At 38.6% G+C, this 15013-nt stretch overlaps 1 protein-coding gene across 1 annotated transcript; it reads left to right on the top strand.

The window, feature by feature from the left end:
• The first annotated feature begins 5981 nt into the window (after nucleotides 1-5981).
• Nucleotides 5982-9046, top strand: ankrd34c (ankyrin repeat domain 34C). The gene is given in 7 exon segments (XM_027004612.2): nucleotides 5982-6052; nucleotides 7357-7501; nucleotides 7503-7547; nucleotides 7550-7684; nucleotides 7686-8360; nucleotides 8362-8731; nucleotides 8734-9046. Coding segments are annotated over 6 exon segments (1572 nt in total). The 5' UTR covers nucleotides 5982-6052; nucleotides 7357-7387; the 3' UTR covers nucleotides 8967-9046.
• The last annotated feature ends 5967 nt before the right edge of the window (nucleotides 9047-15013 follow it).

Genomic DNA, 15013 nt, shown 5'->3' with positions numbered 1-15013 from the left:
CTTGGGCTCCCGGGTATAGCTGACCTCTTTTGATCTGACTATGGTAAGAAAGAGAAACACCAGAATTCCAAAATGAGCCTGTGCAAACTGAACAAATGACAATAAAGGGGCCTTCTTCTTTTTCTTCTTCTAGACATTAATTATTCTAAAATAACTGACCCTCCTTCTGAAGCTGGGTTTCAGTGTACTGTGTGCTCTAAATACACACTCCTTTAGAAAGCATGAGAGGGAACACACTCCAAAGAAATAGATAATCAATACCACTTGAAAGCCACATAATTCTGTTGTTTGTGTACAGGTTCCCCCATACACATGATTTTTAAGAAAATTGTATCATTGATTAATTTCTAACAAGGGAAAAAATATTTGAATGGGTAGGGAAAATCTGCTTAATTTACGCTTGATTTTAAATCTGACAGCTATGTTATATATACTTTATATGTAGTTGTTTTATAAAAGAATTAGTTTATGTTAGCATAGGATTCTAAGGCATAGCATATGAGGCATATCTGTTGTTTTGTTGGTGAATATGCGAACCCGCTGCTTTCATGAAAAAATATATAATAGCCTGCAGGATATTCAACACACACATAGGTATCAACACTAAACCACTTATTCAGTTTTAATGGTGAGGTTTCCCTATTAGTTTTGTCAAAAGAGACAGCCTGTGTTTAACAATAGGTGGGAACATTTGTTCATAAGCAATACATGTAGGACCCTCAGGCTTGCAGCCTCATTAGGAAGGAAATTGACATTAATCTGGAAACTCAACGCAGAAAGGCATCAAAGCACCCACTCTGCAAAATGAGCAACAAACACCTTATTAGATATTCACAAATCTCCTAGGATACGGCTCGCCACACACAATAATCACCCAGCTAGCTCGTTGCCTGTATTGTGAATGCTCCTCTCACACAGCTGGGGTGTAGAAGGGGCTAGTCATGCGTCGGTCTCTGTTAGAAGATCTGATGCAGTCGCACACGCTTTGATGAGTACTCACGTGTGCCTGCTAAAACTGAAAAAATAAAGCTTACCCTCCACCGCGAGGGTAAGAGGCGCCATGCGAGACGCGGCGATTTGAAATAATCTTTTTTTTTCCTTCTCTTTCTGATAGGGCAGGGAAACGATTCGCTTGTGTCTAGACGATAAAGAGTACTGATTGTCGGCGAAACTGAAGTAAGGGATTGTCGTGTTTGCCGCGTTTGCTGGGAGGACGAGCGGAGGCAACTTAGCGCTGCAGTGAGGTTCGTGCCAGTTCATCGCTGTCACACATTCGGCTGATACAATCGCTGAGACACCAAATGCCAAGAGAATGTCAGGCTCACTTTTTAAAGGGACGCGTGCCTCGGGAGCACAGAGTGGTGCTCTAAGCAAGCAAAAATAAAAAGCCAATTTCCGATAATGTAATAATACCGAGCCTACACCCTATATCAGTCAAAGTGGAAAGAGAACAGTGCAAAGGGATGTGTAAAAGGGGGAGAGAGAAATTGTCTATAAAACTGTGTAAACATATACACAGTCTTTAACTTTGTTTCAAGGCTATAGTCGATGATAAGTCGATGTTAGTCGATGTTATTTATAGTCTAAATAACTTACTTATTATTTATCTTATGAACAAGGAAACAATCTGTATAAGTGGTAAACGATGACAGTTTGCCATAGTTAATGAAATCTCTGCAATGTTAGTTCAAGACCACAAGCCTTCTTTCATAGTTAGGGAACAAAATGATAATTAAAACCCAATTTTATTACTAAAATTACTACATTTACTCTTGTGCTTAAATTCTTACCACAGGTGTCGTGGTTATATAAGACATCTGTAAGGGTATAAACTCTAATATAACTTTTTCTTAGTTCAGGCAGATTTCAGATGTTATGTTCAGATGTTATTAGGGCAATTAGGAAACCTTTTACAAATTTGGTAAACCTAGACAAAATTATGAGGTATAAATTCTACTATAGCAAAGTGAATTATTGCGATACTGTAGGTGTGATATGACTTTTGTGTCAAAACATAATGCAGTAATGCTGTGGACCAGTAATGCAGTAATGCTGTCTAGTTTTTTGTTTCTTTCCTGTGGTTATTTTCTCAAATCATTCCATCACACTCCACATAGTCACATGTTACAAAATAGGTTGCAATTAATATAGCCTAAGGGCTGAGCAGAGGGATCCTAAGTGTTTCACCGCTGTGCCATAGTTACTAATGAGATATAATAGAATAAAATTAGATTTATAGGTTTTTATTTGATCCAAAAACAGCATTATCATTTGTCCTTGTCCAGAAAAAAAACTGTATTGTATTGGAATGTTCTTGAAGCTGATGAAAGGACCATTTTCCCACTGGTGTAGTGACTGCTTCAGTGGAAGAATGTTTCTTCAGAGACTAGTTCTTCCATCACAACAGCAACACAAGAGTCTTAAGTGTTTAACTAAGCCAACATGTCACCTGAATCATCATCGTATACACAGGGACCCAAACCACCAGACGAGCTGGTGTTCTATTGAATATAATTGCACTAGAGAAGGCATTACATCAAAAACACTCTCAAAGTAGAATAAAGGCGCACAATATGTTATGCAGTATTGGTCTTTTGTCTTTATTCACACTCAGATGACACTGTTGCCAGTGGAGATGAAAATTATCTTCGACTTCCATAATTATAACCCATGGGTCCCTAGATGAATATTCTCCCATTTCTATTGTGCGTCCTGCTACACGTGATACTAGGGTGCTTCTGGGAAGGGTGACCTGAGATATAGAGTTTCTTTACTCTATTACTTAGGAATTACCACTGAACTGAACTTCTGAACTGACAGCATCCCTAGTCCATGCTCTGCAGATTTGGAAAGGTTGCTTACATTAAAATATTCTAAAAAGAGATTAGAACTAGCAAAATGTTAAAATGTACTATAATTTGGTATATATGTTTGGCCAGTTTTTTTTTTTTTTTACAGCAGCCTTCATTACTGGTAACTAAACCCATGCTAAATAAAAAAACATTTTTTCTCCTTGTTTTCATATTTTCTTTCTTTGTACTCCTGCTAGTGTTCAGGAGTACAATATGTACAAAATCTACCACTGATGTAACTCTTATAACCTAATGGACAACAAAAAGTGTAAATCTTTTGAGGAACATGCAGTGTTCAAACAGAATCCATTAGTGCTTCGAAAATGTACATGTCCTTTTAGTCAGAGGAAACCTAGCTTTATGAAGCAAGAGAAACCCACGGTGCAGAAGCATAGCAACCTTACTTAAAATGTCCTATTAATTTGCAGTCAGTAAATGTGTCCCTTTTTTTTTTTTTTTTTTGAGGGCTCTTAAACTGCAATTTTATGGAACTAATCCAGCTTTAGATGCAGCAGTGTCTGTACTCAAGTGAAATCATACTGTACAGAAAGAAAAGTGTGTGTGTGTGGGGGGGGGGGGGGTGTTATATATAGAGTTATATTTAGACAGAGGCAGTGCATCAGGTGCGATGTAAGATTTCTGAAAATGGAAGCAGCTCCCAGGGGTGAGGAGGGAGCTGAATTTCAGGCGCCTTCATTATTTATTTTGACTCTTATGTGTTAGCGACCACAGCAGCAGTGCTGGGCCAAAAGATCACAAGGAGAGCTCTGATATCCCTGTAGTTCCCACATTAATGAATGTGGCTAATCAAGCAAGCTCAGGGACTAGTCTGTTCCCACTCCCACCCCTCAATCCCCTTCCCACCCAGTCACTGGTTATAAACCAAATGCTTAGGTGTTCCTATCTGGGAAGCAGCCACCACTACAAACCTTTCTTAGGTTTAGGAATATTCCAAATGTGCTATTTTCTTTCTACAAGAACTCACTTATTATTACAAAATGGTCCTCTGATCTGTTTATATAATTGGTGCAACTGAAAAGTCCACTTGGTTGCTTGCTCAAGGATGGAGGAAAATCTGTATTTGCACGGAACAATTAACGTGTAATGATAGAACAGGCAGACAAAAAAGGCCACAACGTGGATTTCTTGCAGATGCCAGGATTCCACACCACCACCCACCCTTAGACTGGTTCCATAACAACACTCATCAGGCAAATGTAGAGTTATGTTCGGTGCCCTCTTTTTCCTCTTTCGGTTTTATCAGGAAAAGCTCAAAAGGAACATGACTTCTCAGCAGACGCATACCTCTCCCTGGGTTTCTGTCCACGTTTGCCCTTCTCACTTATCTTTACTTACATATGGATCATGAAGGCATGGTTATGTGGCTGGAGAGATTAACTAATGACATCATTAGGCTTCAGAATGATTGCAAACACAGAGGCAGGACACTTCCTGCTGCTTCCTAACTGCCTTCTCCCTGAACCACTGCAGTAAGGCAAATAGCAGTATGCTCATATGTGATCATAAGGATCGTCATTTAGCTGTTAAAAGTAACGCTCTCTGTGTGTGTTTGTGTGTGTGTGTGTGTGTGTGCGTGCGTGCGTGTGTGTGTGCGCGTGTACGCGCGCGTATGTGCGTGTGTGTGTGTGTGTGTGTGTGTGTGTGTGTATGTGGTGTGTGTGTGTGTGTGTGTGTGTGTGGTGTGTGTGTGTGTGTGTGTGTGTGTGTGTGTGGTATTAGTGGCTTTGTGCCACAGAGGGAAGACCAAGTTCATCAGAAGTCCTCAACAGTAAAAAGACTGTGATGCTTGACCTATATTTAAAAAGATGGTAAAAATAGATCATTAATGCAAACCCTCTTTTTACTAAGATCTATTGTTTGGGGAAAGGGTATCTATTTTTCTGAGTACCTGCGGTCATACCACAACTGCTCATCAGAATATTCTTCTCTGCTGTCTCATAGCAACCTATAAATAGAACTGTCCCTATTAGCCTGTATATGCAGCAATGGCTGGAACAGGTTATGGCAACATAATTACGTAAACAAACCTGAAAGCTTGTGAATGCCATCATATTCATTTTATTTGCATAGGTTTGCATTTGGCTCGTTACTTTATACATATTTTGCAATGGATAGTGCGTGATGTTCGCAAACACCAGTTAAAGCATATAAGTGGGCCTTGTCTACATTAAGGTAGAATTGCTACGTCGTGCTTTTAATGCTAGCTTCAAAGACAAAATAGAAGGCAATGCTATAACGGACTGAGTGAATTAATCCCACTAGTCATTCAGTCACGTGCGTCCATTTACCACGCATGCTTTTAGCCCGTTTTCGCAAATCCGAGAAAGTGCATTTGCACCATCCCAGCTTTAAGCAACAGGTATCTTTAGTCGCAGCTTTTGATAAGGTACAAAGCATATGACGTCAAAATGTTTATCCATCACACACATCGCGAGGTTCAGGGCATTTGCATGGCAACTTTAGGTGCGTGGATTGATCTTAAACAGGGGTCAGATAACTATAATTATTCATTTATAAGTTACGTGAACTTTTGTCATATCCTATTACTCATCAGTATCGGAGTTATAAAATTTATGTCACTGGCGTACTAATAAACTTTATGGCTTTTCTAACATTGATGAGCTGTATAAGCTTTTTGTTTTCCCTTCAGCAGTGTTTAAACCATTTTCTTTAAAATAGATGTGTTATATAGGGTCAGTGCAATAAAGGATTACAGACTATGTCCCGATAAAGTGAAAAAAAACTTTACATTTAAGTGCCAAGAGGAAAAATGCTTATTTGTGCTTTCGTCGGGAAAGAAAATATGACCGAGGTTCTTAGCATACACGATTTATTTTTGTAGATTCTGACGTCAATCAGATGCAAGTTCCATTCACCAAGAAAAAAAGAGATAAGTTATTTATAACCTCAACGTCTCGGGGTGATTCTTGAGTGCGCAAAGAGGAATGTAGCTATTGGGCTGATCTCTTGCGTTTCCATAACGGAAGCAGTGGTGCTGGTGCGATATAGTGCTTACATGCAGCGAGAGCTCAGTGTAAAATAGGACAGCTCTATCGGGCTGTACAGACTAACCAGGGTCTGTGATTAATATACTTCCTTACAGTTTTAAACAAAACAGGGACGCATTAGCAACGATACTCTGGATTAATTCTGACATGACAAACCTGTCTTCCAACCAGGTAAGGCGATAACGGAGTAATTCAGACCACCCAACACGATGTAAGTCGTAATCAAGACACATAACGTTTTAGAAATTGTGCATTTATACTTTTTTATTCTCCTAGCAGTAAATTACAATTTGCTCTGTGTGTGCGCGTTGTGGTTTCATTGGACTTGTGTCTTTTGCGAATTAATGTTTGTTTGAAACTTCTTGAACGTTGGCAAGATTTATAGAACGCAGTTTTGTGTGAGACAAAATCTGATATAAGTAGGCAAAAATGTTATGATAATTAAACTAATTATGTCAAAGAATATTAAACAAAGAAAAGGAAAGCTGCGCTGTCACTGTGGAGCGCACATTCTTCTGTTTAAAACGCACGACATTCTAACCAAATTAGGACCATGGACAGCTACAAGAATTGAAAGATACAGATTCTTTCGTTCAAAATGACATCGCATACATGTATGAACAATAACATGGCGTGCATAGATTTGACAATACAGCCTACACATTTATACCTTGTTTTTTGTCCTTCTCTTTTAAATTACTTTGGCACCTGCAATAATGTTTGGATAAAGATTATCCGGGGGGCGAATTCTAGGCTGTGCATTTCATTACGACTGTAAAGTGAACGCGCGTAATCAGCAAATTAAATGCAAGTAACTCGCCTGGAGGAACAAAGCTGTACGTTGAGCTATTTTATGTGGTCACTTATGAGAACAATATAGTCAAAATAACCTAATCGACATTTTGAGATGTAGTCACTCAATTAACACTGGGAATTTCATTAACTATAATGCACATTAACAAGACAAAAAGGTTAACATTCTACGAACTGCACAATCATATAAACCCTGATAGAATAGATTCAGTAGCCTAAGGAAGACATAAGAGTACCAAGTTTGTTATCAGTTTAAAGAACTGTGTAAAACGCATTTGACAGTTTAGTCCTGTATTCAAAGTCTTATCTTCATCTCTTCCATCCACACCTGATCGACCTGACAAGACAGGATTAAATTTCTCTGCATTCAGACTGCCACCTGGTGGTCCTTGAAGAGAATAAACATTAACAAATTCAGTCTTTAACAAATTGATCGTGTTCTTATTTTTTAGGAAATTATAATGTGAAAAATCACTAGCATGCGTGGGGAAAATATTAACATATTCAGACACATTGACACACATTGAGACACATTCAGACACATTGAGACACATATTCAATAATAAAAATTAATCCTGACCCCTTAGTAATCAGTAGGTTAAGGTAGGGGTGGAGCAGTGTTGTTCATGGGAAGGTTAAGCAGCAGTGTGGTTGCCTTGCAGGACTGAGGCAGAATCTGGCCAGTCTGGGGCAATGGCAGATGTTCTGGAACTGAGAACAGATGGGAACTCCTTGCTGAAGGCAGTGTGGCTGCGGCGACTGCGACTCACCAGGCTCCTCCTGGAGGGCGGAGCTTACATCAACGAGAGGTAATGATCATGGTGAGACACCCCTCATGGTGGCTTGCTTGACCAAAAACACTTTGACCAACAGAGCGTTGGTAAAGCCAAGCTGGTCAAGTACCTTCTTGACAACAAAGCTGATCCGAACATTCAAGACAAGACAGGCAAGACGGCCCTCATGCATGCCTGCAACCAGAGGGCGGGGGCACGAAGTGGTCTCTCTACTATTGACCAATGGAGCAGATCCCAGTCTAGAGGACCGTAGTGGATCATCCGCCCTGGTCTACGCCATCAATGCAGATGATAAGGACACGCTCAAAGTGCTACTGGATGCTTGTAAAGCCAAGGGCAAAGAGGTCATCATCATCACTACAGACAAGTCACCCTCTGGCACAAAAACCACCAAGCAGTACCTGAATGTTCCCCCCTCTTCAGAGCTGGAGGATATGTGCTCCCCTGCGGTATGCACCTCCCCTTCAGAGATCAACCTCAACACCTCTCCTATCCCAGGCAAAGAAGAGGAGCAAGAGACCATATTTGCTTTTCAAAGCAAGTGGAAGTCATCCTCCAAGCTTCCCAATGGTCCCACTTCTCCAATTCGGAAGCCCGTAAACCCCAAGCGGGCACGCCTCCCACAGCTAAAGCGCTTGCAGTCTGAGCCCTGGGGCTTGATTGCACCATCCGTGCTGGCTGCTACCCAGGAAGAGAGTAAGAGAGCCAACAGTGATGAGGATGTTGTTGCTGGTGTCAACGGACTGACTCTCTCCAAGAGGGCTCCTCTGTCTCGGCACAACAGCATGGATGGTAAAGAAATCCTGCTCCCTTTGGTGGCGGAACAGTCAACCAAAATCTCTCCTACTTCATCTCTTCCACCCTCTTCCAAGGGTGTCTTATGAGAGGTCTCTAGGCCAGCATCAGCCACTGGCTCGGCGAAGCACAGTCCCACCTGAGCAAGAGGCATCCGCAGGATCCTGTGGCCCGGCCGGCCTCAGAGACACAATGCACCGGAGGAGACTGGGGAATGAACAGTATGACTCGGACTCCCAGCTCTACTCAGACTCTGCCATGCTGGGATCTCCCAAGGTGCCCCTGGAGAGGAGAAAGCTCAACACGTCTCCACTCACTATGCTTACAGGCTCACGAGAATCCCTGGACAGCAACACCAGCACTTCCTCTCCAAGTGCATCCAGGCGGCGAGCACCGGGCATGCTGGAGCGCCGTGGCTCAGGGACCCTGCTACTGGACTACATCTCCCACACCGCCCTGGCCACCTTCCCCCTCTCAATGTCAACCCCAACCCTCCTATCCCCGATATAGGCAGCAAGCCTTTGTCCCCCCTCACTGCAGCATTCCGGCCCTCTGCTCCCGTAGCACCAAACTCACCAAAGAGAGGCAACCTCAGGATGAAGAAGAAGCTTGTGAGAAGGCACTCTATGCAAGTGGAACAGATGAAACAGCTTTCAGACTTCGAGGAGCTCAGCCATCAGTGATGAGAAAACAGCATGTGCAGATGTAGCAACTCCCACAGCAAGAAAAGCAAGTCAGCACTTGAAGTAGTGCCTGTACGGGTGTTCAGAGGTGGTTACCATTAATTGTAGCCATTAAAATAGAGCATAGAGACACTCCATGCAAAGGGAAACCTAACTTGCCAGTTGCATTTAACCAGTGGATTAGGGGAAAAAAGATGAAATTATCAAGAAAAATCAAGAAACGTTAGTTTCCATCATTTCAGTGTAACAGTGTAATAAATTCAGCTCTCACATAAAAAATATAGCATTATCCTGAAAGTGCTAGCATTGATGTTATAAGTATTTCTCACCCATCCATGACAGTTTTCAAATGTGTCCTTCAAAATGACTACATGTAGCACTGACTATCAAAATACCAACAAAGGAGTGTGCAAACTGCTCTTTGGCAGAAAATGAGCTTGTATTACCCATTACCTCCATACGTATAATTATTGACTCTAACAGCTTAACTGTTCCTGCTTCTAGGAGTTAGAACTTTATTTGTAAAGAAAAATAGAGACAGTTGTCTGAGTTGTCTGTCTTTTAAGGTGAAGATGTCTCTCTGTGAGACTCTCATTATAGCCAGCAGAGAAGAGTGAATGGGAAATCTGTCAGACACAGCAGACAAGTCCTTGTAATGAAAGCATCCTATTGGCTACTGGCTGAAGAGCCACACATTCTGACAAGTCAAGCCAAAAGGAAAAGATGAGATAATAAACAAACAATATACAACATACTCAACCAAAGTATCACAGTTGAATATATATAATCAAGGTGGGAAAAATAGATGTTTATGATTAATATTTTCAAGATTTTTGAGACAAGTCACTGAATCTGTCTGTCCTAGAAATGATAATACAACCAACTAACCACCCAATCAACCAACCAAACAAACATTGGGTGCAATAATACATGCAACACTACATTATCATGACTTACTCCTTAATACTAGAATGGTTACTTCTTTAAGTCTTTAAGTTGACTTGCAGAACACTTGGTCTTCTTCACAGATCTTAATGTGTGTCATTTTATTCTATAGGGCGTACTGAACTTCTAGTTTGAAATAATAAACTCAATATTGTAGCTTATTAGTACATAGTGCCTTTGAAGGAGAGAAAGAGTTTATGATAGGTGCTCCACAGATTGACAGAGTCATACAAAAAATATTAAATACAAAACTAGAATACATTGTGTGAACATAATATTATAGTACAGGTTATAGGTTTAATCAAAGTCTGTAGCAAAACATGCCTTTTGATAAGCCAATGGTAACTGTATCATAGTGGTTTTCAAGTTTCATTCTGTGGGACTAGGAGGAGTGCTTTACCTGCTCTTACATCACACCTTTAGTAATTATCACGCTATTCATGAGCCAGAAAGGGTGTTTGAAAGCACAAAGAGTAGAAAGCTGTGTGGGTAGATGTCCTGCAGGCTTCTGAAATAAAACCACTTCTGTATAGAATGTCAGTGTAGATTTTTCCTTTCTCACCCAATGTAAAATTATAGATCAAATGTGGCCATGTAATTTTTTGTGCAATTGCAAAGTGCTTTAGTGCTGCTATAACTTGTCTTGTAGCTGCTCTTCTAAGTTGGGTTCTGAGCTGTTTTAGGGCTGCTATTAAAAGTCAGTGTTGTGTATTGTGTGAGTTAGCTGGCTAACTCCTTAAGTAAAAAAACAAAACAACCACAAAAAACAAACAAACAAAAACAAGAATATTGAACACACAATCTATAGGTATAGTCCCTCAAGTTTTTGGCTTCACATTACCCACGTCATTTCTCACGTAAACCCCACCCATCTCTACTCATATTTGTTGTTCCTTGTAGTTCTACCACAGCTGGGTAAATCTGGTTTTTCAACTAAGTATTCAGTTAAGGATATGTTTGCATCTTTTTACACCACATCTTTTTAAATTAGTTATTTTACATAATTTATGCATCACTCCGAAACCACTGCAGGTTCTCCACTGGGCTTAAACACAAAGAAATGAGCAATGGTGATGATAAAGAAACTTAACTGCTTAATCCTAGATTGAAAGATTATATATATATATATATATATATATATATATATATATATATATATATAAGATGGGATCAAATATTTATAGCTATTATTGAATACATTTATATATGTCTTATAATAAATTGTATATGGATTCCATTTGGTGATGAGTAATAGAGAAAAAGTAACTGCAAACATTAGCACTTCTGACTCTCATACTGGAAAGACATTGCAATTTACAGAAAAACTTCATAACACAACCAACTTTACATCAAGTTTATTTTAAAGAAATCTATGTGAGCACATGGATACTAACATGAGAGACAAATACCACATACATGAAACTGTGAGACATATTGGTGATTGTGTGGCTAAAGTTTACACCATACGATGCATAGTATTTTTGTATGTAGTACTCTGTATATTTTGAATAAATGTCTGTCCAATTTTTTCTTTGTCACTTTTTTTTAACCTGAAAGAAAAAAAAGAAAAGGGTTACAGTGAAATGCATATGTAATAGCTGTTGTCAGGGATGTTTGGTGCATGCATGTAGTAAGCATAGGTTACAATGGTAATATGTAGTTAGTCATGGATTACAGTGCTAGTGCAGAGTTAGCCATGGATTACACTGCTAATGTGCAGTTAGTCATGGATTATGGTGCTAATGTGCAGTTAGTTATGGATTACAGTGCTAATGCATAGTTAGCCATTGATAACAGTGCTAATCTGTAGTAACAATGGGTTACAGTGCTAATGTATAGTTAGTCATGCTGGTTTAAGATCACGCTGCTTAGGTGAAGGTTGTTACACTAGTACTTGAGGATAATAATGACTATAGGAAGAAAGCCAAAGATTTCATTATTGAGCATATGTGAAGTGGCTGCAAATCTTACACTGAAAGATTTCATTTTCAAACAAAATGTCCATAAGAGCAGATATTTAAAATATATGGCTTTTGTCTTTATTAAATCTATTCCAAACCCATTTGCAGGCCCTGAAAGTGCTGGAATGCTCAGTAGTGCTTTGTGGGGTGCGTTCATAAGAGACTACGGTTCATTTCTAATAATAAATGTCACTGCAGGTCAGCCTCGATTTGGCATCTTTGCTAGCAGTCTCGCTGCACTGCAAAGATAAATATAGTTGGGTACATAGAGGACTTAAGGTGCTGTGTACATATATTCACCAGCAAAAATAATAAGACAGCTGGGATCGTTTTTAACTGGGAGTTTAGTTGCTGTTGTGCAGAATGAACTTACTGAAAGATTTTCATCGATTTTAGCTCAAACTGACCATGCCCATAAGAAAAAAAATTGGATGCATTTAAAAATGGAAATATCCTCCCAATTGGAATATATTGGAACTCCAGCTGGGATACGGTGGATCCTTTTCTCAGAACCTAACTTTTGTCTACCTTATAGCAAATAATCTGCAGAATCTTTACTAGCTGCATTTCATACAATGGCATTTTTACTGACCTCTAGAGGAAGCTGCAGCTGCATGTGTGCTGCATATCTGGTATCCAACACAGGAATCTGCCAGCTGCCGGACAGACGGAAGCTTTCCCTTTTCCTCTTCCTTTGCCATTGCCACTCTTGCGCCTGATCCCAATGTTGCATGACTGTCTTAGATCATTAGTCTGCAGACCATGGGTATGAAATTCATTGCATTTACAGTTTAGTGGCATAGTGGCTTTGTTCTCTTGACAAACCATTTACTTTGCAATCTGGATCTCCAAAATTGCAGTTTTCATAGGTTTTCATAAGACTATTTCTGCAAGAATCCTGTAATAGACATAAAATTAAGTGAAATACATAAAGAAAAATACAGACAGAAAATAAAATCTTATAGTAAAGGTTTGTTTGTTATTACGTCAACTCACTGAATTACTGCCAATGCTACAAATCAGTTGTATACATGAGGCCACACTGGTTAAAAGTATTTAATATATTATTTAAATTATTTTTAATTTTTATCAATAATCAAAATAAATAAATCACTTAATGGAATGCATATTATTAGATGCACCAGGTTAATACAATGACCACAGGATCACCAGCAGGTGGCACTATGGGTAAAGTGAAAACATGCAGCTGTAAGTATTCTTTAGAAAACCCTTAAAAACCAAAAGTAACTAACTGCTGATTATATATGAAGCAAATGAGCATGAACTATAGAGAATGTTCCTTTCTTCCTCTATATAAATTATCTGTATTTATTGTAAGATCGGTTTACCAGCAATTTTTCTGCTGATCTGAATATTCTGGTAGAAATTCATGGATATAATTATATTGCTGTGCAATTGTTTTTCATAATATAATATATTATTATTGGATTTTTAAATTGTCTGTGCCATTTAAATCAATAATGTTTCAAACTGATTTGCAACAATATGACAGTAATTCTCAGGTCCTGCCTTGGGCAACTCAATGCTTTGAAAATGTTTTTATTTTCCCTGAAGTAACACAACTGACCCCTATCACAAAGACCTTGACAAAAAGCTGGTGTCAGGTTTGCTTATAATAGAGAAAAAGCAATAATGTGAGAAGCATGGAAGTTCCCAGGATAAAGAGCCACAGATCTCTTGTTAAAAGTATTACTGTATATATACTGTCCTGAACTGAATATAGTAAATAGTAATATAATCACATTTTCCTTTACTTATGCCTAAGAAAAGTTTCACATATGTCATTAATAAAGTGTATTTTATTATGTACAAGTATATATGGTATCTTCACCAGTGTGTGTAAATATACACACAGCGTTGACCCAATTCTAGTTGCTTAATTAATTGCTTAATTGTGCTTGAGAAAATATTGGCTTTTCTTTGACTTTGACCCAGTTCGAGTGTCATCAACCTCACAGAGGCACCACAGGGCAAACAGTCAGGTTTGAACAGCACCAGTCTTATGCTTCCAAAAGATAACTGATGTTATGCTGACATTCCAGTAACAGCCATGAGCACAGTATGACATCACATCCTTTTAATGCTTTCATTTGTGATTATGCCAACAGCAACAATTAACATTACAATAAATTATCTTTAGTAAAATATATGTACAGAAGCCTTAGCCACACACACACACACACACACACACACACACACACACACATACATACATATATATATATATATGTGTGTGTGTGTGTGTAAATTAATTATCTTTAGTAAAATATATGTACAGAAGCCTTAGCCACACACACACACACACACACACACACACACACACACACACACACACATACATATATATATATATATATATATATATATATATATATATATATATATATATATATATATATATATAAACATTATATATATAAACATTATATATATATAACAATACATAAACAATGCTATCCTATGTATATGTAGATGAAAAAATGAACTAAACAAATTAGTCAGTGAATCTGACATCAGTGAGTGAATACATTTCTCAAGATCGATCTTTAAACCCACCAAAATATTTTAGACCTAACTGATCTCAAATAAATTGCAGCTTAATATTGATTTATCTTTTAATTGTTAACTAAAGCCAAAATTGTCAATATGCTACAGAGCCACTATCTCACAAAAATGTTAAATTATTGGAATTATATATATAATAACAGGAAATTATACATCTGAAAAGTTCGATATGACAAACTGACACTTTGGTGACAGACCCACATGAATGACTAAATAATAACATTACCTGTAATGCCTATTAACCTCAGACTACAGACATGCATCCTACTGGCACACCATTTTACAAACATGCTTTTGGCAGTAGTGAAAGAACACACAGAGGTTTCTGGGAACATAGTGTGTCAATATCACACATGTAGACCTTTCTGCCTTGTGTTGATGGCAGGGCCCATGTTGGTGATAATTGATGTGATTGCTGTAGCAATCTAAAGGATATTCTTGCTTTACTTATTATTTTCAACCTTGTTGTCATTAATAAACTACCTTTCCATTTACTCTACATAAGATTACCAAGAATGACATGATCTAGATAAAGATCATATTTAGATAAAGATC

The sequence above is a fragment of the Electrophorus electricus genome, chromosome 4 (assembly GCF_013358815.1).
Source record: "Electrophorus electricus isolate fEleEle1 chromosome 4, fEleEle1.pri, whole genome shotgun sequence".
Lineage (NCBI taxonomy): Eukaryota > Metazoa > Chordata > Actinopteri > Gymnotiformes > Gymnotidae > Electrophorus > Electrophorus electricus.
The sequence above is the reverse complement of the archived record's forward strand: the minus strand, read 5'-3'. Positions and strand labels throughout refer to the sequence as shown.